Below are 25,350 nucleotides of genomic sequence, written 5' to 3'. Positions count from 1 at the left end.
ATGGGAAAGTCCGTGTTCTGGGTTGAATTGTGTCCCCAAAGAGAGATGTTGAAGTCCTGACTCCAGTCCCTGTGAATGTGACCTTATTTGGAAATAGGGCTGTTGCAGATGTAACTAGTTAAGATGAGGTCATATGGAGTAGGGCGTCCTGATAAGAAGAAGAAGAGAGACACAGACACAGAGACACAGAGGAGAGGCCACGTGACCACAGAGGCAGAGGCTGAGGGGCTGCAGCTCCAAGCCAAGCATTGCTGGCTACCGTCAGGAGCTGGACGAAGCGAGAAAGGATTCTCCCTTAGGGGTTCCAGAGAGAGCACGGCCCTGTTGACACCTTGGGTTAGGACTTACGGCCTCCAGACCGTGAGAGAATAGATTTCTGTTATTTAAGCCACTCGGTTTTTGGTCCTTTGTCCCAGCAGCCACGGGAATCTCATACAGTTGGGAATTGGGAAAGAAAGATGCCACTTACCAAGTGCCCATCAGGTACCAGGCGAGGTGCCCGGCCCCTTCACACGTATCATCTTGTTTGGTCTCTCTGCAGCCAGCAGGCAGGCACCCCCATTATATACATCAGAAATTGAGGCCCAGAGAGGTAGAGCTGCTGGGCCAAGGTCACACAGCTAGTGAGAGATGGAGCCGGTTGCAAACACAAGTCTGCCTGAGTTGCAGAAGGGGAGCCAGCTGGGTGAGGGTATTGGTGTGTGATGTGTGGCCCTGTTGGAGGGTGGGGAGAGGTGGAGGAGGGAGGATGGCAACAAGCCAGACATTCTCTTTTCTGACTCTGAGGTTCCTGGGGGGCTTCCAGGTGGAGGCGTCCAGCACGCCGCTGGCTCTGGGGCTTGAGTGCTCAGGAGAGGCCCGGCTGGACTCTTAGGAATCCTTGCCCAGGGGCTGGACGATGTCTCAGATCCCTTCAGACCTAATTTTCTATGCCCCTGAGAAAGCGCCAGTGTCTTCCTTGCCTTAAACTCACCTGGGAAATCTGCACCATCTGTTGTAAAGTTTTCACGTCCTTGATTTCATTTGTTTCTCATCTTTTAAGAGGCATTCAGAAATGAAGATGTGAATGGGCATAACTAGTGATGGCCCAGTGATGAGTGGATGTGGTGTGGGGCTGTCAGGGGTGAAAATTATTCTGGAATGTGGAGCAGGGGGTCTGCCAGGACGAGGGGGAGTCAGGGGCTTGGGGAAGCAAGTGGAGCCCCCGAAGCCACCTGCGACCACGCTCCCCCTTGCCTTTCTGGTCCGGGCCCCTTCCCAAGTCACCTGATGAGCTGGCCTGCTCGGAGGATGCAAGCCACTGCGGGGGCTGCAGGTGGAAAACAGTCCATGGGGCAGGGTGGCCTGGACCATGTCCTCGAGTTCAGGGGTCCTTCCAGGCACCAGTCAGTCCCACCCACCCTCTGTGTGCAGAAAGTGTGTTTCTCTCCTTTCTTTAAATCATCATCATTTTTGCTGGGTCCCCCACCCTGGCAAGGGTACAGGTGTAGAAGTTAGGATGGAACTTTCTACACTGCAGGTGGCAACCCATTTTGGGGCATGAAATCAGTTTAGTGGGTCACAGAAGACTTTGTTACATAAGAGGTTGAATTGAATGCAAAATAGCAGACCCATCCCAGGAAAAAAAAGAAAAGAAAAGAAAGAAAAATAGCAGAGTACATCCCGAGTAATAAGGCTAGGTATTGTTTGGTGAAAAAAATCTGTTATGTATTCACATATCGTATAAATTATTGCTGCGTGTGGTAGGCTGAAAAACGGGCCCCCCAAAATATATCATGTTCTCATCCTGGGGCCTGTGAGTGTTGCTTTATTGGAAAAACAGGGTTTTTGCAGATGGGATTAAGGTAAGGATGCTGAGCTGGGGAGGTTATCCTGGATTATCTGGGTGAGCCCTAAATGCCATCACAGTGATTCTTAGAGAGGCAGAGGGAGGTTACAGACTGACACATGGTGGAGAAGGGGATGGGATAGGGGGGAGGGGCAGATATGCGGTGATGCGTCCTTGAACCAAGGATGCCGGCTGCCACCAGCATCTGGAAGGGGCGGGAAGGATCCTCCCCCAGAGCCCAGAGGGAGCCTTGCCCTGCAGACACCTGGATTTCAGCCCAGTGGTACCAATTTTGGACTTCTGGCTTCCAAAACTATTGTTGTACCAGTTTGTGTTGGTTTGTTACTGCAGCTACATGAAACTAACACACTTTGGAACAAACAACCCCAAAGCGCAGAGACAGAAATCAGCAATCAGTTATCCTGGCTGGGGGCCTGCGGGCTGGCCGGGGCTCAGCTGACCAGGCTAGGCTCCATGGGGGTGGCTCTGCCCCATCTCACAATCTCCTCCTGGGCCCAGCAGGCTGGCCTGGGGATGCACTCCATGTAGGGAGGCAGAAGCACAGTAGGGCAGAGGGAGCCGCCTTAGGCCTGGGCTCAGAACTGGCACATTGTCACTTCCACCCGCGTGCAATGGCCCAGCCAGCCACGTGAGCCAGCACAAAGTTATGGGACTGGAAGAACCCTCTCCCCCAGAGGAGACCCTGGCGAGAGTGAGGATGCAGGGAGAGCCCAGACTCAGTTCATCCCGCAGGTGTGCACACCTGTGCATGTGAGCCCACTGCCTGGTGTATCCCTCTCTCTGGGCGCTGATGTTGGAACAGTTTGGAAGCCACTGGCCGGTGGCAGAGAACCTGGCTCCAAGTGCATATCCCCCGTGCCCTTGACCCTGGCGTTCACAGGTTTTCAGGGCCTGGCTCTGCCTCTCTGCAACTCTTCCTGAGAATCAGTCCGGAAGGTTCCAGGTGGGGCAGGAACAACAGCTCGCCTCACCCCCTCACCACCACATCCTCAGAGGAGAAGAGGGGCTCGTCCTGCAGGGTCCAGGAGGGAAGAGGGCTGCTTCCCCAGGCCCAGGCAGTCACGGTCCCAGGATGGGGCGTGCAGATCCAAAATTAGTGTAAGTTCCTCAGGGTCCTGGTCCTCTGCCTTCAGACCACACCGGGGACCTTGGAGAGGTCATGAGGCGGGAAGCTCCCACGAGGCTGGGCACCACGGCCGTTCCTCCACATGGGTGCTGGCCATGCTGCCTCTCCTGTCCCCTCCACCCAGAACCGACGGGCAAGGGGCAGGGCTCAGGCGCGCCCCCTCCACCCCTCGGCCCTGGGAACCACCTGAGGCCGTGGGAGAGGAGGCCATGGGTCTCTGGACCCCTGGACCTCTGTGGGTAGGGGAGGGGTCCCCACGAGCCAGGGGCCCAGCTGCCACTACAGATAGGGGAGCAAGGTGCAGTGGGAGCTGAGCTCCATGGGGGCATTGGTGTGAGGGGAGGAGAGCAGGCAGCTGAGGGCCGAGCAGACACCTGGAGAGGCACGAGCCAGGCCCTGCGCTGATTTCTGCCCAAGGGTCCCAGGGGCCAAGAAGCCCCTACGCTAACATGCCCATCTCCTGGGAGGCTCTTCTTGCAGTGTTGTGGCAGATGGTCCCATGCACAGGTGTCCTGGCCTCCGGCCAAGGTGGACAGGAGGCACCAGGCCCGTGGGGGACCCTGGTGGGGAGGATGCCAGCCCTGGGGAAGTGTGGCCCGAAGGCAGAGGGCCGGCCCCCTGCCGGGCGCTCTCCCAGGGAGCCAGCGGGCTCGGGGTTCTCGCCCATGCTGTCCTCGGGCGGGGCTCGTGGGAGGGGGAGGAGGTCCTTCCAAGGGTCCTTGTGACTGTCCAGTGCTGTGCTGTTTCCAGAGCCGGAGCAGCGCCTGCCCAGTGCATGGATGGTACCCACAGCTCCTCCCGCTACGATTCTCTTTCAGACACCTGAGCAAACCCTCAGCCTCCCTCGTTCTCAGGGTGAGACCCATGCTTTTCAATGGAGTGTCTGTTGCCCTGGCCCCTGCCCACCTCCCACCCCAGCCCCGTGTAGCCGAGGGCACCCGTCCTCCCGGGAATGTGGACTGGCCTCGCCCCCTTTCCACCCTCGCACAGGCTGTTCCCTCTGTCTGGCTCGCCCTTCCCGCTGTTGAGCAACTAGCCGCCCCTTGGCCTCTGAATCTCCCGGGGTTCTCTCCTCCAAGGGATCCCCTCGACCCTCCGGAAGCTCGCTCTGTGTTACCCTCGATCGGGCACTGGTCACCCACCGTGCCGCCCCTCGTTCCCCATCTGACTCTCAGGTTGGGAAAGTAGGGACACGACAGTTCCTGTCTCAGGTGTGGTGCAGTGTGTGGGGCTTGCTGCGTGCTCAGCAGGGGGCTGCTGTCATTGTCACCGACACTGTTGTCGTTTCTGCCCTGAGCTGGGCACGGGCCGCAGGGCATAGATAGCTGCAGAATAAACGAGTGGAGAAACTCTTCTCACTTACAAGCATGAGGGGTTGCCATTCTCTGCCTGTAGCCACTCGCGGGACCCGTGGGCCTGGCGGTGATGCTCTGCAGCCCTGGGGTTTGCTGCAGGGATAGTAGTTACCATCCCCTGTCCGCTGGGTGGAGAGCTGCAGACCAGTGTGAGTAATGAAAGTCAGATCAGGCCAGGAAAGTCCCCGCTGGCTGCCAGCACCTGCTCCGACTCTTCAGAGCCGATGGGATGAGGTATTTTCTGCTGGATGCTGGTGGAGAGGTAACGCAGCCCACCCAGAGCCTCGGCAGGCAGAGCGGTGGGAAATGTGACTCAGGCTTGAGGGCGTGGCCCCAGAGTCTCTCAGCTGTGGGGTCCTGGCCCGGGTTCACGAGGCTCGGTTTGCACCCATCACGTGCATGATTAGCCAGGATAATGCCTGCGGGTTCTATGCGGCGGCGTGCTGGGGCCAAGGTGGTGCTTCCTGCTTACGCAGCTGACAGGTCACATCGCATTTGTGTCCCAGATCTTAAAGCTGAGTCTAGCAGAGAGGCACCAAGGAGAATGGGGGTCACCTAAGGGACCAGGCTGTCAGCGAGACCCGGGCAGGACCCCAGTACTGCCTTTCGTGCCCGTTGGTCTCCCGAGCATCCCAAGCCTCAGTTTCCCCTCTGGCACGCTGGGGCTGTGGAGTGGGTTAAATTCATGTCCACCTAGAATAGGGTCCACCTGTGACCTTATTTGGAATAGAGTCTTTGCAGATGTAATTAACATAAGAATGGAGATGAGGTCATTCTGGAAGAGGGTGGGCCCTAAATCCAGTGACTGGTGTCTTTATAAGAGACAGAAAAAGACACACAGAGACGTACAGAGGAAAGACAGCCATGTGAGGACAGAGGCAGAGATGGCAGTGATGTGGACACAAGCCCCCAGAAACTGGCCGATATAGGGCAGCATCCTCCCCCAGAGCCTTTGAGAGAGCGTGGCCCTGCCTACGCCCTGATTTCGGGCTTCTGGGCTTCTGGCTTCCAGACTGGGAGAGAATAAATGTCTGCTGATGAAGCCCCCAGCTTGTGGGGCTTTGTCGCTTTGTCAGGTAGCCCCAGGACACGGGTACTGGCTGGGAGGTGCTGGGAGGGCTTGTGGGCTGCGCCTGGCACATGGGACAGTAGATGGTCCCGGCCCTCCCCCAGTCCCTCCCCCACTGCCTTTGCAAAGTCCCTTTCCCGGACGCCTGGGAACAGGTGCGTTCTGGAGCCGGGTGGGAGTCTATTTCGGTGTGCTGGGAAGGGCTTGGCCCGTCCCTCCTCGGGCATGAGGGTGGGCAGCCGCCACGTGACCCTCTGGCATGTCCCTCTGGAGCCATGTTGGCCTCAGAGGTTCGAGCCCTCTTCCAGTTGCTGCCGGCAGCCTCCAGGGTGCTGACCCTTCGGGTGGAAGCCACAGTCCATGGGGATGCCCGGAGGAGGGACAGGTAAGGCCCACACTGCCCTGTCCACTGGGACCACCAGCCCAAGAGGACGGCTTCTTTTCTAACTGGAAGTCTCGAGTCCCCCACATAAGCTCGGGGTCCAACCCGAGGGGGGCAGTGTGAGCGCTGCCTCTGTTTATAAAGGCACAGAGGACCAGCGCTCACACAGGCCGACTGCATGCCCGGCCTCGGGGACTCTCTTGTGAACTCCTGATGACAGCCCCGTGCAGTGACCCGTTTTACAGATGAGCAAGCTGAGACTCGGGGAAGGGGAGGGTCTGGTCCAGTGTTGCACCGTGGTGAGTGTTGCTGCTGGATCCTATAGTCTGGCCGAGTCCCTGGGCCCTCGGCCTCTGCGCCTTCCCGCCCTCCCTTTCTTCTTTCATTTAAGGCGGTCCTTGGTTCTCGACCAAGGGTGGCTTTGCTCCCCGGGGGGACTTTGGCAATGTCTGGAGACACTTCTGATGGTCACAACTTGGCGGGGGTAGGGGTGCCACAGGCACCTGGGGTATGGAGGCCACGGATGCCGCTCACCACCCGGCAGTGCATAGGACGGTCCCACAGAAGAGGGGTCCAGCCCAAAATGTTAGTTGGGCCGAGGCTGAGAAACCAGCCTTAAGGAATATTGTAAAAGACTTCAGTCCTTCCGGTGTTGACACAAAGAACAGGGCCCATCAAACTAGTTAGACAGAAACAATAAGTAACTTGTAATCCACTCAGACCCCACCTGTTGACACATGGCTGGTGGAGAGGATGACGGGGAGAAAGCTCTGGGGCAGGGTCGGGGTGGGAGGAGGAGATGGGGGATGGGAGAGTGAGATGGCGGAGGGGAGGGGGAGGGACAGGGAAAGGAGCTTGGACCCCCAGAAGCAGAGAGGTGGGTGGAGCCTCCGTGAGCCCAAGGTGTGCAGGGGCTCCAGCCGGGGTCCAGCCTCTAGCCTGAAATGCTCCCACCCCTGGTCCTCAAGCCTCCGTCCGGGCACGAGGCTTGGTGCCCAGTGGACCCCTCCTCTCTGGGCAGCCACAGCAGAGCCTTGCCCTCACTGGCGTCCTCCTTTCTGGCTGAGGAGTCTGTCCAGAGGCAGGATCCGGGACCCCTCGTCCATATGTCCCGGTCAGCATCCCACATGCTGAGAGACTCAGGAGATTTTTATTGAAGGAAGCAGCTCTGGGGTGGGGCAGCAGTGATGGCTTTGAAGCCAGACCAGTGAAGCTTCCAGCCCTGCCTCTGGCCTCACCTCACTGTGGCCCTGATCAGGGCGCTTCCCCGCTCCGGGGGGGCTCAAGGACCCCCTCTGTAAAATGGGGGTGATGACATTCCTCCCTCCCAGGGTGCTGTGGACCAGCATCACAGACCCTCCATCTTTGTTCCCCCAGAGCATGTAGCTGTGGGTGGCCCCTGGCCTGGCCAGGCTCAGCCCCCCGTGGAGGTCTCACTCTAGGCCTTAGAGCACCAGTTGGCTTGGGGTCAGGTAACATCCCCTGACCTGCTCAGTGTACTGGATTGTTCTGAAAATAGCGGCAGATTCCAGGAGCTGAGACATGTGACGATGTTCATTTCTCAAATGGAATTTCCATGCGGTGGTTGGGCGGGTCTCCCCGCTCAGCTGAGAATGAAATGCCCTTCACTCCCTGCTGTGCTTTCACCAGATGATGGGCAAAGGGCAAAACAATAGTAATATTAAAAATTGCACAAACCCGGTGAAATAAGCACTGTTGTTCCCGATTCACAGATGAAGAAATGGCATCTTGTGATAAAAATAGCAGTAAGGGAAATGTGATTCTATTTATGTAAGATTATAATAAGAGCTAAAAGTAAAAAAAACCCAAAAAACTAAAACTTTTAGAAGAAAATATAAGGATAAGTCTTTGTGATCTTGGATCAGGCAGTGGTTTCTTAGAAATGACACTACGTACACAAACAACAAAAGAAAACATAGATAAATTGGATTTCGTCAAAATTAAGCACGCTTGTGCTGCAAAGAACATTGTGAAGAAAATGAAAACACAACTCACAGAATAGGAGACAATATTTGCCAATCATATATCGGATAGAGGGCTTGTATCTAGAATATGTAAACAACCCTTATAACTGAGTCAGAAAAAGAACCAAATTCAATGGACAGACAAAGGATCTGAATAGACATTTTTCCAAAGAAGATATTCAAATAGTGAACAAGCACATGAAAATATGTTCAACATCATTAGTTACCGGGAAGTGCAGATCCAAACCACAGTGAGCCAGACTTCACACCCACCAGGGTGACTGTGATGAAAAAGACCAACAGTAACCGATATTGGCAAAGATGTGGAGAAGCTGCTGGTGGGAAGGTGAAATGGTTCAGCCACTCAGGAAAATAGTCTGGCACTTCCTCACATGGTTAAACAGTTACCGTATGACCCAGCAAGAAAGGGAAACGTGTCCACACAAAAGCGATCGTGCATGAATGGTCAGAGCAGCTTATCTGTAACAGCCCCAAAGTGGACACAACCCCAAAATCAACGACGAACAGGTCCATGTGGTATGTTCATACAGTGGAGAGTTATTTGGACATGAAGAGGAATGAAGCACTGACACCTGCTGCAACGGTGGTGGACCTTGGAAGCATTATATGTATATATATATCTGTATGATACGGGCTTCCACACTGCGGTGTCTCACGGCACACAGCCTGGAGAGTAAGGGTCCCTGGCGGGATTAGCTCAGCCCTCACAGACCCTCTCAGTGGGAGTTGACAGCTGGGGCTTGGGATCCTGCAGGCCTGGGTTCCAGTCCCAGCTGTGCTGTGTGCCCATTTCCAGCTCTGTGACCCGGGTCATTGGTGGAAATCGCCCAGCGCAGTGCCTGGCCCTTAGTCTGGGCACAAGAGCTGAAAGACGATATTGTCAGACTATTAATTTTCACCCCCGCAGGGTGCTGTACTGTGCCCTGAGTCACCAAATGCATTCCCTGTTTCCCATTAGATTTAAGGAACCTTTATGGGGCATCTTCTGTGTGCTGGGCCCGAGGCATACATTGAAGACCCAGATGAGGTCACTGGTTGGTCCAGCGGTGGCCGCCCTGGCTCACGGCAAGGTGACACCAGGGACACGCACTGGCCTGGGAGCCCAGAGACCCAAGCCCTGGTCCTGGCCTGGCCTCAGACTTGCCATCTGTGGCTCCCCCTGTGTGTGGGGAGAGGGGATGGACCCAGGTGCCCACTAAGCCCTGACCTTCCGGAATGCTGCCCATGAGATCCTCAGACACCTCTCCGGTCAGGAAGGGCTGCTCTTCCGGCGATGAAATAACACCCTCCAGGGACATGGGTGGCCAGGACACCTGGACCAGCTGCTAGAAGCTTCAAGAGTCTGTGAGTTGCTAGAAACTCAAGCTGAAGGTAACTGGGCGCCCCTGTGGGCAGCCTGAGCTTCCAGGGGACTGTTCACTGCCATGTTCTCCCAGCTTCTGCCTCTGGAAGGAACCCCCCAACCCAGCACACACCACCCCTGCCAAGCCCCTGCCATGCTCCAGCCTCCAGAAGCCCAGCGTGGGGCAGCGTCACTGTCCCACTCTACAGAGGAAGACAGGCTCAGACCGGGAGCAGGGAGCCGGTACGTCCCAGGCCCTGCTCCAGCTCTTTCTCCCCACAGGGCTGGTTTCCTGGGGCCACCATAACAAATGCTGCAGGCGTTATTCGTGGACAGTTCTGGGGGCCAAAAGTCCGAGATCAAGGTGTTCCCAGTGTGGCTTCCTTCCGAGGACTATGAGGACAGATCTCTCCTTGGCTTGCAGATGGCTGTCCGCCCCCTGTGCTTCACACCATCTTCCCTCTGTGCGTCTCTGTGCCCTAGTTTCCCGTTCATAAGGCCACAGTCATATTGCATCCAGACCCACCCAAATGGCCTCACTTTAACTCAGTCACCTCTTTCCAAATCAGGTCACGTTCCGAGATGCTGAGGGCTAGGACTCCAGCACGTGAGTTTGGGGGACATAGTTCAATCCATCACAAACGAGTTCTTTTCTGTGGCCTCATAGGAGCTCCCCACAACGTTTTCCAGCTAACACACTCTAAGAGTGAGGGAGACAGGGCGGCTCGCTGGTTTTCCTTTTCCTGCCACCCCTCCTCTACCGCCCGACCCCCGGCCCCAGCCCTGAGTAAGAGGCTCATTTCAGGCTCAGTGGGGCTGCTTGTGACCCCATGGCCATCACTGTATGGCTGAGAGTGACTTTGTTTGAAGGCTCCCCTGCTTCAGGACAGGAAGAGTCCTGGGGCTTCAGGGACTCCACCCCACCTCACGGGGCTCCCCGGGGGTCTGAGCTGAGTTGGCTGGAATCTAGAAGCCAAGCTCTTCTCGCTCAGCTAGAAATCCTTTCTGACTCTTCTGACTCTTCAGCCTCCCAGGGTCAGTGGAGTTTAACCTCATGAATGTCCCCCCACCTCTCAGTCATGGGGGGTCTTGGGACCCTGACCTGCCAGAAAAGGACCCAAGCATCAGTACCACCACTGTGGGCATGGGGACCCTGGATTCATTTCGCAAACTGAGACACGTTGGATAGAATAATTGTGCTGGGACAGCGAGCAGCACCCAGGATGGTCCAGGTGAACTGGGTCATTTGTTCCCTGGCCCGGCATAGGTCTTTAGGGAGACCCGGCAAGCAGACAGGAGCCTCCAGGGGTGTCTCCACCTGGGGAGCCCAGACTACCTTCTGCGAGTCAGACGCTTACTCACCATTGTGGAGAGGTGACCTGACTTGTCCAAGGTCGCACAGTCCGTGACCCAGGGGGACGATGGGCAAGTCCCCTCACCTGCTATGCCTCGGTTTTCACACCTGTAAAATGGGTACATGTTCTTACAGGATCACTGTGCTATGGGAGACGCTCAGCACACAGTAGGTCAGTATGGAAGAGGCCCTGGACGGGGGCCTTGAAGATTGAACTGGGTTTTCACAGGCAGCGATGGGCAGGCACAGCACCCCCAGGAGGGGACGGTGGGAGCCAAGGCTGGTGCTGGGACCTCTGAGGACATCTTTGGGAGAGAGTCTGGGCTCATGGGGCGGTGGAAGATAAGTCAGGGACCAGGTGGGCACTGGGCTTGGAGGCTTGGTGGTGGCTCTGGGGCTGAGCTGTGTTCTGAGGGCTCTGGGGAGCCATGGAAGGTTCCTGAGCAGGGGGAGGGACCTACATGTGCTTGTGTTCAACGCCACCCTCCCTGATCCTGCCACCTGGCCAGCTTGGAGAGCTTGTCTGGTGGCTCTATCGTCCTGGCTGTCCCCTTGCCGTGAGCTCCGTGGGACTCAAGGGGACACTGTCCCACTGGGTCAAAATGGAGAACTTCTCAGATACTTGAGCCTTTAGACGTCAACTCAGATTAGATGCTGGGCGGAGGGGGGACGGGAGGGCAAGGGGTCTGCTTCAGCTTGTTAGGTAAGACGGGCCTCGCTAGGACTGTAGGGCATGTCTCCCAGTGGCCAGCTCCTGATCAGGGTCTCAGGGGGCCTCTGGACATAAGCATCAGGGTGTTTTTCTGCAGCTGTGTGCCCTTGTCTCCCGAGACTCACCAGCCACCAGGTCAGTGTCCAGGGACTCCCTGGGTCCTAGGGACTGCGGGATGGGCTCCTGCTGTGTGCCTGGCTTGGTGTCCACTCCCTGCCTGCACTCTCTGACCCCCACTCCATCACAGAGCTGTGGCTGCCCTGTACAGATGATAGGCAAGGCCCAGGGGTGAGTGGCCACCCAGAGCCCTTGGCACACAGCTGGCCTCCCATTGCCCTCACTGGTTGGACCTTAAAAGCCTCTTGGGAAATCCACGGTGGCTCCTCTTCCTGGTCACTGTGGGGTTATCATGTCTGGCTATGGGGGTCCCTGCATGAAGCAGGAATCTGGGGTTTTCCCCCCAGTGACTCCACCTGAACTCTGCCTTGGTCACTGGGGGCCAGGACAGCTGACCTGCAGTCTAACCTGGCATCTCCCCGGGCTAAGCAGCTGGGCTCCAGGCGCCTGGGGGATTTAAGTGAGATAGCCTCATGGGAACTGGCTAGGACAGCTCTGATTGAATTTGGAGTAGGCAGGACCAGTTTCTGGAACCAGACCCAGAAGGTAATAAACTTGTTTGTCCCAGTGCAAAGAGAGCTCAGAGCTGTCTTCGCTGGGTGGAGGACAGATGAATGACGTGCCTGAAGAGTCAGACAGGTCTGGCAGTGCAGGGACAGCCTGAGACCCTCACAGCCGGCTGGCTGGGTCCGGGCTGCTGATGGCCTTGGTGAGAACAGGTGGGAACAGAGAGCCGCTTACTGGCTCCTGGTTATAATTAGTAGTCAGCCCTTAAGGAGGTTAAGATGGAAGTAATGATGTGTGATTTGGCTTGATTTTCCAACACATAACGCTTAGGAGGGCGGGAAGTGAGGCCCCTGCCTATTCCTGAACCAGAGGAAACCTATAGAGGACGTCCTGAGGGCAGGGGAGACAGACCCCCTAAGGCCTTTGTGCCATTAACTCCATGTTTAGAAAACCAGTCTAAAGAAACCCCTGTGCTGGAGGGCGTGCTAGCTGCAAGGATGCTTATGGCCACGTGGTATGTGAGAGCCATCTCCCAGCCAGGCCTGGCTGAGTGCATCTTGCTCTGTCTGCACTGGTACCCAGTCCTAGGGAGCCGCACTTCTCAGACCTGGCCCCTGGCCCTGGGGGACTTCAGGCTAGGGAGGCAGATGGCCAGTAGGCAAGGGCCACTCAACATGGTCAGTATTGTGATGGAGACGAGCACAGTGATGTGTGCTTGCTGCTGTCCCAGAAGGCACCTGTGCATCTTGCGTCACCTCCTCCTGGAAGCCCTCCCTGACTACACACAGGTTCACCTCCCCACAGCCCTGTGCCTCCCGCCATAGTTCTCTGCTCATTGTCACGGTTAGAAAGAAAGGCCTGAGGGGAGGCGAGAACTGTGAGCCTGGGAGCCGCTCTAGGCAGATGAGACTCTCAGGATAGGGTGTGATGCATGGTCTTACAGAGCTTTCAACAGTAGAACAGAGTCATACAATGTGGAAACCCCAAGCCAGCTGCTTGCATAATACAGGGAGCAGGGTGGAGAGCTCTACAAAACCGCCCCGGCTGATGGAGCATGGGTTCCAGTTAGATCCCCAAGGATGCAGGGAGCTCCACCTCCGGATATCAAGGTGGATTTACCTCAAGAGCAAACCCTGGAAAACAAGCTGAACGTGGGCTGTTGGCCTTTGGCCAACCCAGCAATGCCTGCTCAGGGGTCCAGCATTAACTGGACCCTTCGAGAAGGGACAGGACCAAATGCAGAGCCTTTGAGGGAGAGCGGAGATAAACAGTTGAAAAAGTCCCCAAGGACCACAGAACGACGTGTGCTGTGCTGTCTGGGAGGTGAGACATGAGATGAATCTCTGGAAGAAGAGGGACACCTGCCCCCTCCACGCCCACTCCCTGGGCCCAGTGTGTCCCCTCTCCTGCCGCCTGCCTACACCCGTGCCTGGCCAGTTTGCATACCCGCCTCCCCCGATGCCCACCAGCTCCTCTGTTGCTGTTTGGTGAACGAGTGAGCCCATGATTTGGGACTTGCAGACCAGCAGGTGGCAAAGGGGATGGTGGCATCAGACGTCTGAGGGGGGACCCCAGCTGAGTCCCTAATGCAGCCCTGTGGCTTTGGGAAAATCCCCGTGCATCTCTGAGCCACCATGTCCTCATCTGTGAAATGGGGGTGATAGGCCATTCCTGTGGGGTGTGGTATGGACCAAATGATGTCCAGGACTGGGTCTGTTTTGTTCCAGTGGAATCCGGGCACATAGTAGGTCTCAGACATTTGTTGGGTGAGTGAATGAATGAACAGCAAACAGGAAGAAGAGCTTTATAGTTTGGTGTTTGGAGTTGAACGCACTTTGGCCGAGCACCCTGCGGTTTTGCCGTCTGGATGAAGTCGAGGTGACCTGCAGCGGTTTCCGTGGTTAGGGCACCGTGAAGGGTCAGGGTAGACGCTCCTTGGCAGGAGAAGGCAAGGCCCGCCATGCTCCCTGCACAAGCGAGGATCCCGTGGAGGAGAGATGGTGGACACGTGTTCAGGTGGCATCACAGCTGGCTTCCAGGTCCCATGACAGGAACACATGGCACATTTGCTTGTGCGTCTTGACTGATGCCAGCTTGGTGAATTTCTATGAACAAAGTGGGAAACCGCACCCAGGTAGGTCTGTGCGAATGGAGTGGAGGGGAGAATGGAGTGTTTGGTGGGTAACCCGGCCAGAGGCGAGCTCCCCCAGCTCGCTGGGCAGAGTGTGTTGAGGCCCCATCCATCGAAGTAAAAAAACCTACAAGCCCCCTGACGCTCTTGCCCAGTGTCCTGGGGGTCTGCCCACCAGGATGGACATGGAGCTGAGAGCTTGACATTGACCTTGGCAGTGATGCCTGTGGGGCTCAGCCACCATGCCTGCTTCCCAAGGCAAGCACCAGCGAGGCCCAGTGCTGGATTTGGGTGGATCCTATTTGGAGCATCAGGACTGGGCCCAGCTGGGCCAAGCGCTGGGGAGCAGAGGTCAGTGTCGAGAAGCCCCCACTGATCCGGAGGTCGCCATCAGACCCTCTCTGGAGGGAGCACCTGTGTCACCTGCACCCCGTCACAGTCCTTGCCTCCTGTGCCTGCCTTACCCAGCAGGCGCCCAGGTGGTTGCTGGCTTCATGTGTGTTCTTATCTGACCCAGACAAGGGTCCCACATTTAGGAATACTTACCCCCATTTTATAGAAGGGAAAACTGAGGCTCTGTATGGTCACGTTGGCCTGCCCAGGGTGACAGCCAGGGAGGGGGTCAGCTGGGGTCAGTGCAGGCTGCCCCCACTTCCTGCTCACCCACCCAGCCACTGACCGAGGCCAAAGACAAACCTAGGACAAGCTGCTGATGAGGCTGCCGAGGGAGCAAAGGTGTGGCCCCCTCCCGACAGCCTCTGCCCCTCCCCACCCCCAAGTCACGGGTTGGCCTCTGAGACCCGGAAGGACTAAGCCAGCAGCTGTTGGTCCCCACACCTGTCAGGCATTGTACCAGAAGCTTTCTCCACTTCACTGGGTTCTAAATGATGCCTCCTGAGACCAGGCTCCAAATTACAGTCATGAGCACAGAGGCTTCTCAGAGCTCAGTCAGCTCTCAAGGTCACACAGCTGCCCCTGGACGGTGGGTGGGTTCCAAACCCGGCCCTGCCGGCTGCCGTCCTGGTTCCTCCAGACCCCGTGTAGCTGGGGGCGGACCAGGACTGTACCCAGAGGGATTATAGAGGCGGGATCACAGCGACTGCCGGGGCAGACCCGAGGAAGCCACGCCCCTCCACTGTGAACCTGAGTTCTGTGTTGATGTTACCGGTAATTGTTCTTTTATTCCCAGCAAGGCTCCCCAGGCTGGGATTTCATTATCACGGGGGGATTAAGTAGTCACGGAGCCATGTGATTGATCCTTACCACTTGACTTTATGCTTTACATTATTATTATCATCGCAGTCAGAGACCTGTTAAATGAAATGTTACAGCCGATCCAGAAATTGTAGAGAAATGAGCCTGCTGCCTTCAGGGTTAGGTCTGGAGTGTGGTAGTTCGCGTCTCTCTCCGTTTCTCTCTCTCTTTTAATTTTTTTTTTTTTTTTTTTTTTTTTTTTTTGCGGTACGCGGGCCTCTCACTGTTGTGGCCTCTCCCGTCGTGGAGCACAGGCTCCGGACGCGCAGGCCCAGCGGCCATGGCTCACGGGTCCAGCCGCTCCGCAGCATGTGGGATCTTCCTGGACCGGGGCACAAACCCGTGTCCCCTGCATCGGCAGGCGGACTCTCAACCACTGCGCCACCAGGGAAGCCCTTCTTTTTTTTAAACAGACTTTATTTCTTAGAGCAGTTTTCAGTTTATAGAAAAATTGAACAGAAAGTAAGGAGTTCCCATATACACCCCACCCCAAATCCCCAGTTTCCCCTGTTCACATCTGCCTGTTACATTGTTGTAATGTTTGTGTGTGCTCCATTTGTTACAACTGTTGAACCAGTTTTGATATATTATTATTAACTAGAGTGCACAGTTTACATCAGGGGTCGCCCTTGGTGTTGAGTGTTCTCTGGGTTTGGACCAATGTATAATGACGTGTATTCACCCCTGTGTTCCACCTATTCATTCCTCCCTCCCCACCCCTCACAACCACTGATCTTTTACTGTCTCTGTGGTTTTGCCTTTTTGATGACGTCATAGGCTTGGAGTCACGCAGTGTGCAGCCTTTTCAGACTGGCTTCTGTCACTTAGTAGCATGCATCTGAGGTGCTTTCACATGGCTTCATAGCTCATGTCTTGATAGTTCTTGATGTAATGAGGTCTGGCCAGAACTGCCCCATCCCTGTCTAGGGGCCCACTCCTGTCCTGTCCTGCCACGTGAGGGTCCCGATCCCTCCTTGTTGCAGTCACGTACCAGCTGGGCCGCCGCTCCTGGCCCCAGTCCACTCGCTGGGCGGCAGCAGCAGTGACCACAGTACTTGCTCTGCCGGCTGCTGTGAGCACCAGTCCCCCTTTGCAGAGCCCCCAATCGGGCAGCTGCAGGAGGTTTGAGGAATAAGTCCATCCTGAGCGGTAAGAAGGCCCACACCTCAAATCCACAGGATTCTCAGGCTGTGATCCCAGGGCCAAGGGGGCAGATGCGGGCTGGAGGGAACACCTGCGCGGGTGGTACCTGCACAGACAGGCCCCTTCTATGCAGTGTCTACTTCCCACCACCAGGGGGCAGCACCCTGCTCTCTCACCCTGCCACCAGAGGCCCCAGGAGGTTTTGGAGGATGCTCCAGGCGGGCAGAGTTGGTGCTCCCATAAAAACGATCCTCTTAAAACAGCTTTCACCCCAAATCAAACAGTATTTCCAGTAACCAGGAAACTGGTGATGTCAGGCTTTGTATCCTTGAAAATGACAATGGCTATTGTGTATTGAGCATTTATGGTCTGCCGGACCCTGGGCTGCTTGCTAGACAAACATTTCTGCCCATGGTCCTAGCATCCCCTGGGATAGATGCTGTGAGCAGAGGGCGGATGGCAGATGGACAGACGGCTGGGAGTTCCAGGTTACTGCATGTAGGAGGTGAAGCTGGGCTGCACCCGGCCGTCTGCCCCCAGGACTCTGACACCGATTCCCCCACCACCACGTGGGTGGTGGGTAGGCCTTGCCTGGCTATTCATGGAGACATGAGGCACATTGTCCTTTGTATGCCTAATGGATGAAAAGATAATAGTGTTGAAGATCTTTGTGGCCATGCCCTCAAATCTTGATTTAGCCTCAGTGTGGACAGGGTGACTCAGGACCCCATCAGCCCCATGTGAGCCCTGGGCAGCCCCAGGGCCTTGCACAGCCATGAGCCAGCTCTGCCTGAGGTTTCAAACTTCAAGTTCAATGGCTCGTTCCACACAGGGAGTCTTAAATTCTAGCCCAGGACATCCTTGCTCTCTGCCCCCTTACACCAATTTTATTAAGTACTGGATGAGGCAGTTTCTGTGATTATCGTATGTTGACACTTAAACCAAGTGGAAATGTCAGCACAGCTCCCAGGACGGCAGACAGAACTCTGGGGCCCTCGCTGGGCTCTGCACTGTCCAGTTTGCCGTTTGTTCCTGACACCCTTGGAAACGCAGGCAGGCCTTGACACTGGGCCTGGGGTACTAAGGACGACACCAAATGATTTTTTTGTGCCCGTCGTCTCCTTTCTGGCACCTGCTTCTCCAGGCTGTGTGGCTTTTGTCCCCAGGCAGCTGGCAACTGCTACCTTGGGGTCTTCAGAGCCTCGTCCTGGAAGGACTGATGTCCCCAGCGTGGCCCAGGCCCTCCTCCACGGTCAAACTCCCCACCGTGGGCGGGACCCAGAGGAGGGAGCCCTGTGCTGAAGAACCGGGGCTCCCGGGACGGGACGGGACGGGGTCTGGTGGGCCTTGGGGGCAGGCTGGAAACTGGATGGAGAAATGTCCTCCTCTGTCTGACATCCACCTCCTCCATTTTTACAAGAATGAGGAGACCTTCTGGGGCTGATACTCAATCAGTGCTGGTGTTTAGCGATTTTGTAAATGTGTGTGTGTGTATGTGTGCATGTCTGTCTCTGTGTGTGTCTATGTGTATTTGTGTGTCTGTGTATGTATCTGTAGGTCTGTGTCTGTGTGTATGTCTGTCTATGTGGGTGCATATGTATAGTTGTGTCTCTGTGTATGTATATGTATTTGTGTGTCTGTGTGTGTATGTATGTGTATTTGTGTCTGTGTGTGTGTATATCTGTGTGTCTGTGTATGTATGTGTATCTGTGTGTCTGTGAAAGTGTATCTGTGTGTATACATGTATGTGTGTGTCTCGTGTGTATGTATGTGTATCTGTGTGTGTATGTGTATGTATGCCTATGTGTATCTGTGTGCCTGTCTCTTTGTGTATGTGTATGTATGTATGTGTGTCTCTGTGTGTATGTATGTGTCTCTGTGTGTATGTACGTGTATATCTGTGTCTCTGCATGTGTATCGTGTGTGTGTGTGTATGAATACGCTTAACTCTCCAATGAAGCGTGGTGTATCTGGGGCATCCCAGGTGGCGGGTGTCTCTGGGCCCGCACCACCTCCCCTGGGCCCCCCTATGGCTCCAGCAGTGTACAGGTGGGCGGTGCACCTGGGCCTGCGGACTCCCTGCCTCAGGTGCCTGCGGGTCCCTGGCTCTTTCAGCCTCTGCTGAAACCTCAGAACTCATTCAGCCCAGGAAAGGGAGACAGGAGTTGTAGCTTTGGGGCAACCCTCACCGGGGGCACGGGAGCAGGAGCAGTGCCCCGGCCCCCTTCCTTCTGAGTGACGCCCTGGAGGGGCTCCGAGGGAGTGTCCAGCATGCCATCATTGCCCCCACTCCTTCCTGCCATCCGGGGTCCCCTAGGTACACCACCTGCCCCCTGCCCTTGCCTCAGCCTCAGGTCGGTGACCCCAGACCAAGACGGGAGCGTAGGACTAGATGTGGATCTAAGCGGAGACCCGCACTTGCAAAAGGCAAAGGCTGCTTGCTCAGAGCTGGCTGGGCGGGGGGTCAACCTTTGTCACTGTGCCTGGCAGAGACTCAGAGGCAGGCAGAGGGGTGGGCGAGCTTCCCAGTGGAGGAAAGGGAGCTCAGGGGCCTCTGATGGGGGCTGGGGGGCTGCTACAGGGGGTGTCCCAGGTGACTGGCTAGAGGCAGGCTGCGCCTTCTTGGGCTGGTCCTGAGTGGGGGGTGGATCGGGCTGATGGGGCCCCGTCGTGGGCTGTGCTTTTTGCCTGTGGCTCTACCGCCTCCTTGGGCTAGGACAGAGCTGGTCCCCAGCCCCTAGGCATCCCCCGACCACAGCTCTGCTGCTTGGCTTGCAGCTGGTGCTCACCTGGCTGCCGCCACTGCTGGGCCGGAGCTCCCCGAGCACAGACCCGCCGTGGGCCCCAGCATCCCTCACACCGGCCTCCGCGAGCACTTTTGGAGGATGTGGGTGATGGCCCTGCCCAGACCTCAGGAGCCCCACAGTCGGGCCCTTTGACCGTCCACCCTGACCTGTCCCTCTGGGGGTCTCCAGTGCGTCCTCAGCCGTCCTAGGTCATGGCTGGCTCTAAAGGGGACAGTGGCAATATTCAGGTCACTGTCCCCAGGGCACAGAGGGCATTCAAAGCGAGCTCACAGGAGGATGTGGTTATTGCACTCTCAGAAGAGAGGACCTGGGTCCCTGGCCGCAGAAGGACTGGCCAGCTCACCAGGCCCCTGAGGGCCACGGTCGTGCCAGGTCAAGGCCGCAGGGGTTCGGCTGCCCTTTGGGAGGTGGGCACACAGAGGTGGGGGACAGGACCGCTGTCGGGGTCTCACGTTACCCGACCTCCGCTGGTCGCCCGAAGCCCCCTGGGTTGTGCTGGGAGATGCATTGGGCCCCGAGTCCTTGCACGGTCGCTGGTTTGCTCACCAGTGCCCTGCATGTCCCACTTTCTAACACAGTGCCTTTTCCCCACAGTGTCGGAGCCCCAGGCTGCCCACAGTGCCCCGGAGAAGCCGGCCAGCACGGCGATCCTGTGTAACACCTGCGGGAACGTGTGCAGAGGGGAGGTGCTGCGGGTGCAGGGCAAGTACTTCCACATCCAGTGCTTCGTCTGCAAAGGTGAGCGCCGACCCATCTCCGCGATGGGGCCAGGCACGGCCCTGCCGTGTGGCCAAGCCCGCCTCCCAGCTGCCACGCTGGGCCTCAGAAACTCATTAGATCTGGGATGCTGGAAAAACTGATCCCAAACCTTCATACGACAACGTGATCTTGTCAGCGTGGCCCATGTCCCTTATGGGGATGACGGGGGCATCTGCCCAAGGGTGAGGGTCAGAGGATGAGGTCCAGGTCCCGGGCAGTGTCCTCGGATGGCTGTAGCCATGTCCGTGATCCACTGGCCAGAGCAAAGTGGCCACTTGGGCCCCATAGCCACACAGTAAATGGCCGTCACTGGTGGCGTGAACTCAGCACCGCAGGGTGCACAGGACCTAAGCTGGGCCACGAACCTCGGGCACCCCTGCACCCTTCCAGAGCGGGACTGAGAATGTTACTGTTCACTCCAAATGAACATGGCTTTTTCTATGATTATAAAAAATAACATGAATATCACTAAATTCAGATAATACCAAAAAGATAAGAAGAAAGTAAAACAAATCACATGAAATCCCTCCATCTGAGCCGGGCTTTGCTCGGAGCATCCTTCCAGCCTGCCCTTGCTCCCTACGCTCAAGTTAGTGCATATTCTGTCGTGTACAGTGGGGTTTCGTGTATTTGCATTTAGTTTCATGAGAATAAATGAAAAGTAGCATTTTGGGGAAGGGATGGGCAGATCAAACCAATTTGACACAGTGTCCAAACCCAAAGAACTTGCAGTTTTAAAGAAAGAATTCTTTTAATGGCCCTGCAAACCCCTCCTTACCTCTGGACAGCAAGCGGTGTCATCACAGCCTGCTTTCCTGTGGGTTTGAAACGACGTCCAGAGATGCACAGACATTCGCATGTGGGCCTTGACGGGCCACGGGGGCAGTGAGCCCCTGGGCTTTATGGGCAAAGATGGGAAATACACCACGTGTAAGATAATCCAGCGCTGTGGCTTTTTTCAGCACCACGGGGCCCGTTAACTGCCTGAGTGCCCTCAGCCCATCATGGTCTCAGGAGGCCCTACTGTGCACCAGGCCCTGCTTTGGAAAGCGCTAAGTAGGAAGGCGTGAGATTTAGCTTTGACAGGTGAGGTCTGGTGAGGAGATAAATCTACCAGCTCGCCGGGAATAGTTGGGTGTTAGTGGTAGAAGTCGAGTGCTGGGAAGGTGGCCCACCTGGAGGGATCTGGGAACTTCCAGAGAAGGCTTCACAGAGGAGGTGGCGTTTCGGCTCTAAGTTCAGCCAAAAAAAGAAGAGGAGAGCTGGGCCGTCAGAGGCGGCCAGGCCTGTGCCCGCGGTGTGGGGTGCAGTGTGGAAGGTTCAGCGGGGCCGAAGGAGGGGGACTGGACCTCAGGGGCTGCCAGGGAGCCTGCTGGTCCTGCCGAGGAGGCTTCCTTCTCTCACCTTCTCTCGCCCTTCTCTCACCTCTGCTGAGCGCTTCCTGTGAGCTCAGTGCTTTCCATGTGTTTTCTTCCAAAGTCCTCCAGTATTGGGGGGGCTGAGGCGTTGTCTCCACTTAAAGATGAGGAAGCAAGGGTGACGTGTGACTCGCCTGGTTGTCACCTGTGGGAGCAGCTGGTGAGAGTCAGGGGAGCCCTTCCCATGAGCCTCAGCTCTGCCCCAGACCCAGCGTGGAGGGACGGGGTGCAGGGCCCCCAGCAGGGTCTGCGTCCCAGTGAGGAGGGGGTGGACACACATCCACTCACCCACAGATTCATTCTGTGCCAGGTGCCGTGTCAGCCTGCAGGCATAGCGGGGCCCCTGCCCTCAGTAGGTGGCATGTCTGCTTCACCTGCTGAAGGGTGACGGGGAGTATCTGAGATTTCCTGCAAGCTTTTAAGAAGTTGTGTTTTTTGAAGCTTGAGGATTGCATAGTCTTAGGTTGATCTTTTATCCAGGCTGTCATGAAAATGCAAAGTCTGTGAATCATTGAGGGTGCTCTTGGATGAATAAAAAAGAAGACCCAACTTATAGTGTCTTAAGTTACATGGATATTTATCATCTTAAGAGAAATTCTGGAGGTAGCCTCCTCACCCCCAGAGCTGGTTAATTTAACAGCTCAAAAAAGTCATCAAAGACTAAGTTCTTTTTCCACTCCCCCCCACAACTCCCCGCCCCCATCTTGTACATGTCAGCAGTGCCTCTCCTCATGGTCTTGAGATGGCTGCTGTAGCTCCAAACATCACATCCTCACAGGTTGACACCCAGCCCTGGGGAAGAAGTTGGGCAGGGGTGTGCACAGGCAAAGGGGCCCTCCCCCTGCATGATTACTCTGATTGGGTAATCAGGGTAATCTCCCTTCGATCAGGGAGGAGAACCTTTTCCCTGGAAGCCCACACAGGCTTCCTGTATGACTCGCTGGCTAGAACTAGGTCACACATCCACTCCACCGGCAAAGAGTAATGGGAGGATGGGGACTGACTGACTCTAGCCATGTTCATCCCTGGGTGGGTGTGTTGCCAGGCCAACTGAAGCAGGATCTGTTAGCCCAGAAGACAATTGTGTCTAATTCTGATCCAAGAGATCCCGATGTGTTGGGTTCCCGCCACCCAGGGACTGGCTTGATGTGCCTTGGTTTACGTAAACCTGAAAATCTGTGAAAGAAATCACATAATTCTCCAGACCATCTTGGCTGCCTCAAGCTTGGGTTTTGATGCCAGAAGGTCTGGGTTCAATTCCCACCTCTTCTACCCCCAGCTCATGTGGATCTTAGACATGTTTCTTAGCCTCAGTTTCCATTCAACAACCCGATTAGGCACATACTCCGTGCTGGGCAGTGTTCTGGGTGCTTGGGATGCATCCATGAACAAAACAGACATCCTTGTCCTAGTGGAGATCACATTCTAGGGCAGGGAGACAGACAATAAGCACTAGATAGAATAAACAAGCAAATTTCATCATATGCTGAAAGTGAAGTGCTAGGAAGGGGAAGACAAAGAGCAAGATAAAGACAGGGCTGGGATTGCTGGGGAGTTACTATTTTAAATTGGGTAATCAGGGCAGGCTTCGTGGAGGAGGTGACCTTTGCTTGAAGACTTGAAGGAGGTGAGGGAAGAGCATTGCAGCCAGAGAGAGCAGCCAGTGCAGTGACACTGAAGCAGGGAAGTGTGCCTGGCAGGTTCCGAGACAGCACAAGGCCTGTGTGTCTGGAGTAGAGTGAGGAGGGGGAGTGGGGGAAGGCTGGGGGGAAGGGGGTCCTCGTGAGGACCTGGGCTCCGACACCGCGGGAGAAAGAACACAGGAGGATCCTGTCCATTTTCGTTTCATGGACCACTGGGTGCTGTGCTGATGAGGGGAGGCCAGGGCAGGGTGGGGAGAAGGGCCTGGGCCCCAGCCTGAGACCATGGCAGCTTGGACGAGAGTGTGAGGGGGCATCTGCTTCTGGATTGTCTTGAAATCCAGCCAGCTCTAGTTTCACGATACAAAATGGGAATCTGTGTAAGACAAAAACATAGCAAACATCCAGCACATAGTACATCCTCAAGAAAAAATGAGATCTGTTACCATTGCTACAACTGAAATTTGCACAGAAAAACAAATCTGGTTCTCTTAACCTTTTATGTGTAGTGGAGTTCTGCGCTTTTAGAACTTTTGTGGCGGCGGGTCGCACCACGCAGCATACAGGATCTTACTTCCCCCAAGCAGGGATTGAACCGGCGGCCCCTGCAGCGGAAGCGCAGAGTCTTAACCACTCGACTGCCAGGGAAGTCCCTAGAACATTTGTTTTCAACCAGGATCTTTTGTAGCCCTGGTCGTGGTGCCTTGAAAACAAGGGCCCCGACTCTGAAATGATGAAAAGATGAGGCCACAACCATGTGTGACCTCAGGAAAGCAGGCATTTTCTGATCTGTGTGGCAGCAGGACTGAGCACGCTCATGATTGCAGAAAGAGCGAAGGAAACAGGAGGGACGGAAGCCTGTGTGTGTGTGTGTGTGTGTGTGTGTGTGTGTGTTGGGGGAAGAGGCCACCAGCTCTGCCTGTAACTTGGTAACAGCAGGACATAACCCCATGGGGACCATGAAGAGCCACACCCAGAGCTGGTCTTAGCAACTGGGGGTGACAAGGGAATGGGGCAAAACAATTGCGTTCCAGGGACATGTATGGAAACAGGATCACATGGCAGAATTGTGGAAAGTCACGGCAGGAAGGCATCTCCGGTGATGTGGGCCTGTTATTTCCAGATGGAGCATCTGAGGCAGAGGTTAGGTTAGGACCTGAGCTGGCAGTGACCACGCTGCCCTGAGCCAGCTCCCTCCAACTCACAGGAAGGCCCTGGGGTTCTCGGTCTGCTTTGTGTTTTAACATCAATCACTCTCTCCTGTTCCCATCCACCAGTACAAGAGCATCCCTCAGGTGACCACCCCAGGGGAATTGCCGTCCGTATTTGGGTAGAGAGCCTTCCAATCTTTTCCTTTTTAAGAGTCTTTTCAATTTGAAGTCCTGTTGTATATTTACTTTTGTGTCCCGATCTGTTCTCTTTAAGGGACTGTGTAAGCCCTCTCCCTATCATACATCCTTCAACATCAATTTCAGTATATACCCAGATTGCTTCAGATGCCTGGCCTGCAGCAAACTTAGCCATTCCTCAGCTGTTAAACGTTTACATCAATTCCAGCCCAGCACTGGGCTAATCAGTTTCCTACGCCTCATCTCACTGATTTATTGTGACAACCATGAGCGATCAGTATGGTTAACCCTTTGGTACAGATGAGGACTCTGAGATTCAGAGAGGTTAAGTAACTTGCCCCAGGTCACACAGCCAGGAAGCAGCAGGAGGAAGCATTCATGCCCAGGCTGCCTGTCTCTAAAGCCCAGCGTTTATTTACTACATTATACTGTAGTGATGCTGCAGCCAACACCATGCAAGAAAGCTTCTGTGGACGTTCATGGTCAGTTCCTTGGGATAGAGTCCCAGAGAGAGACAACTGGGTCAAAGGGTAGGAGCGGTTTTCACATTCCTTTGAGTCGATGCCAAAGGGTATTCCAGAAAGTGGTACAGATTGTCTTCCCACCATGGCCCGCCCCCTCCCGACCGTTTCTCAGAAATGACCACAGTGACCGCCAAAGATGGGGGCGGGCTGCTCCGGGTCACCCACAGCTGCTCGGTGCCGTTCATTGGGTCTCGGCTGCTTGGATAGACGGATGGAATTTAAGGAGAATATATTGTCTTGATTAAGACGTTAAAAATTATTAACGAATTTGGACTCTTTATTTTTAGCAGGCAGAGGTCTGGGTTTACTGTCTGGCCCTGACCTTAGTGGACCCAGGCAGCTACAATCCGGTCAGTAGCAGAGATGACTGGGGCGGGGCAGGGAGGACGTGGCATTGGCCGGGCCCGTCTCTCGGGGCAGGAAAGCTGCTTTAATTCAGTCTCCTGGTGCCTCCGTGATGTAGATGCAGGTTATAGTGGGGCACTATATCCCTCTTCACATTTTTC

General features: G+C 55.6%; 1 protein-coding gene across 1 annotated transcript in view; it reads left to right on the top strand.

The window, feature by feature from the left end:
- ABLIM2 (actin binding LIM protein family member 2) overlaps positions 1-25,350 on the top strand; it is a 156,171-nt gene that overhangs the window by 22,397 nt on the left and 108,424 nt on the right. Inside the window, exon 2 of the mRNA XM_081229099.1 lies at positions 19,749-19,892. Coding sequence (XP_081085225.1) covers positions 19,749-19,892 — 144 coding nt within the window. The remainder of the gene's footprint in view (positions 1-19,748; positions 19,893-25,350) is intronic.

This window comes from Mesoplodon bidens (genome assembly GCF_964165515.1).
Source record: "Mesoplodon bidens genome assembly, chromosome: 1".
Lineage (NCBI taxonomy): Eukaryota > Metazoa > Chordata > Mammalia > Artiodactyla > Ziphiidae > Mesoplodon > Mesoplodon bidens.
Note: the sequence above shows the minus strand (reverse complement) of the source record. Positions and strands in the feature narration are given on the sequence as shown.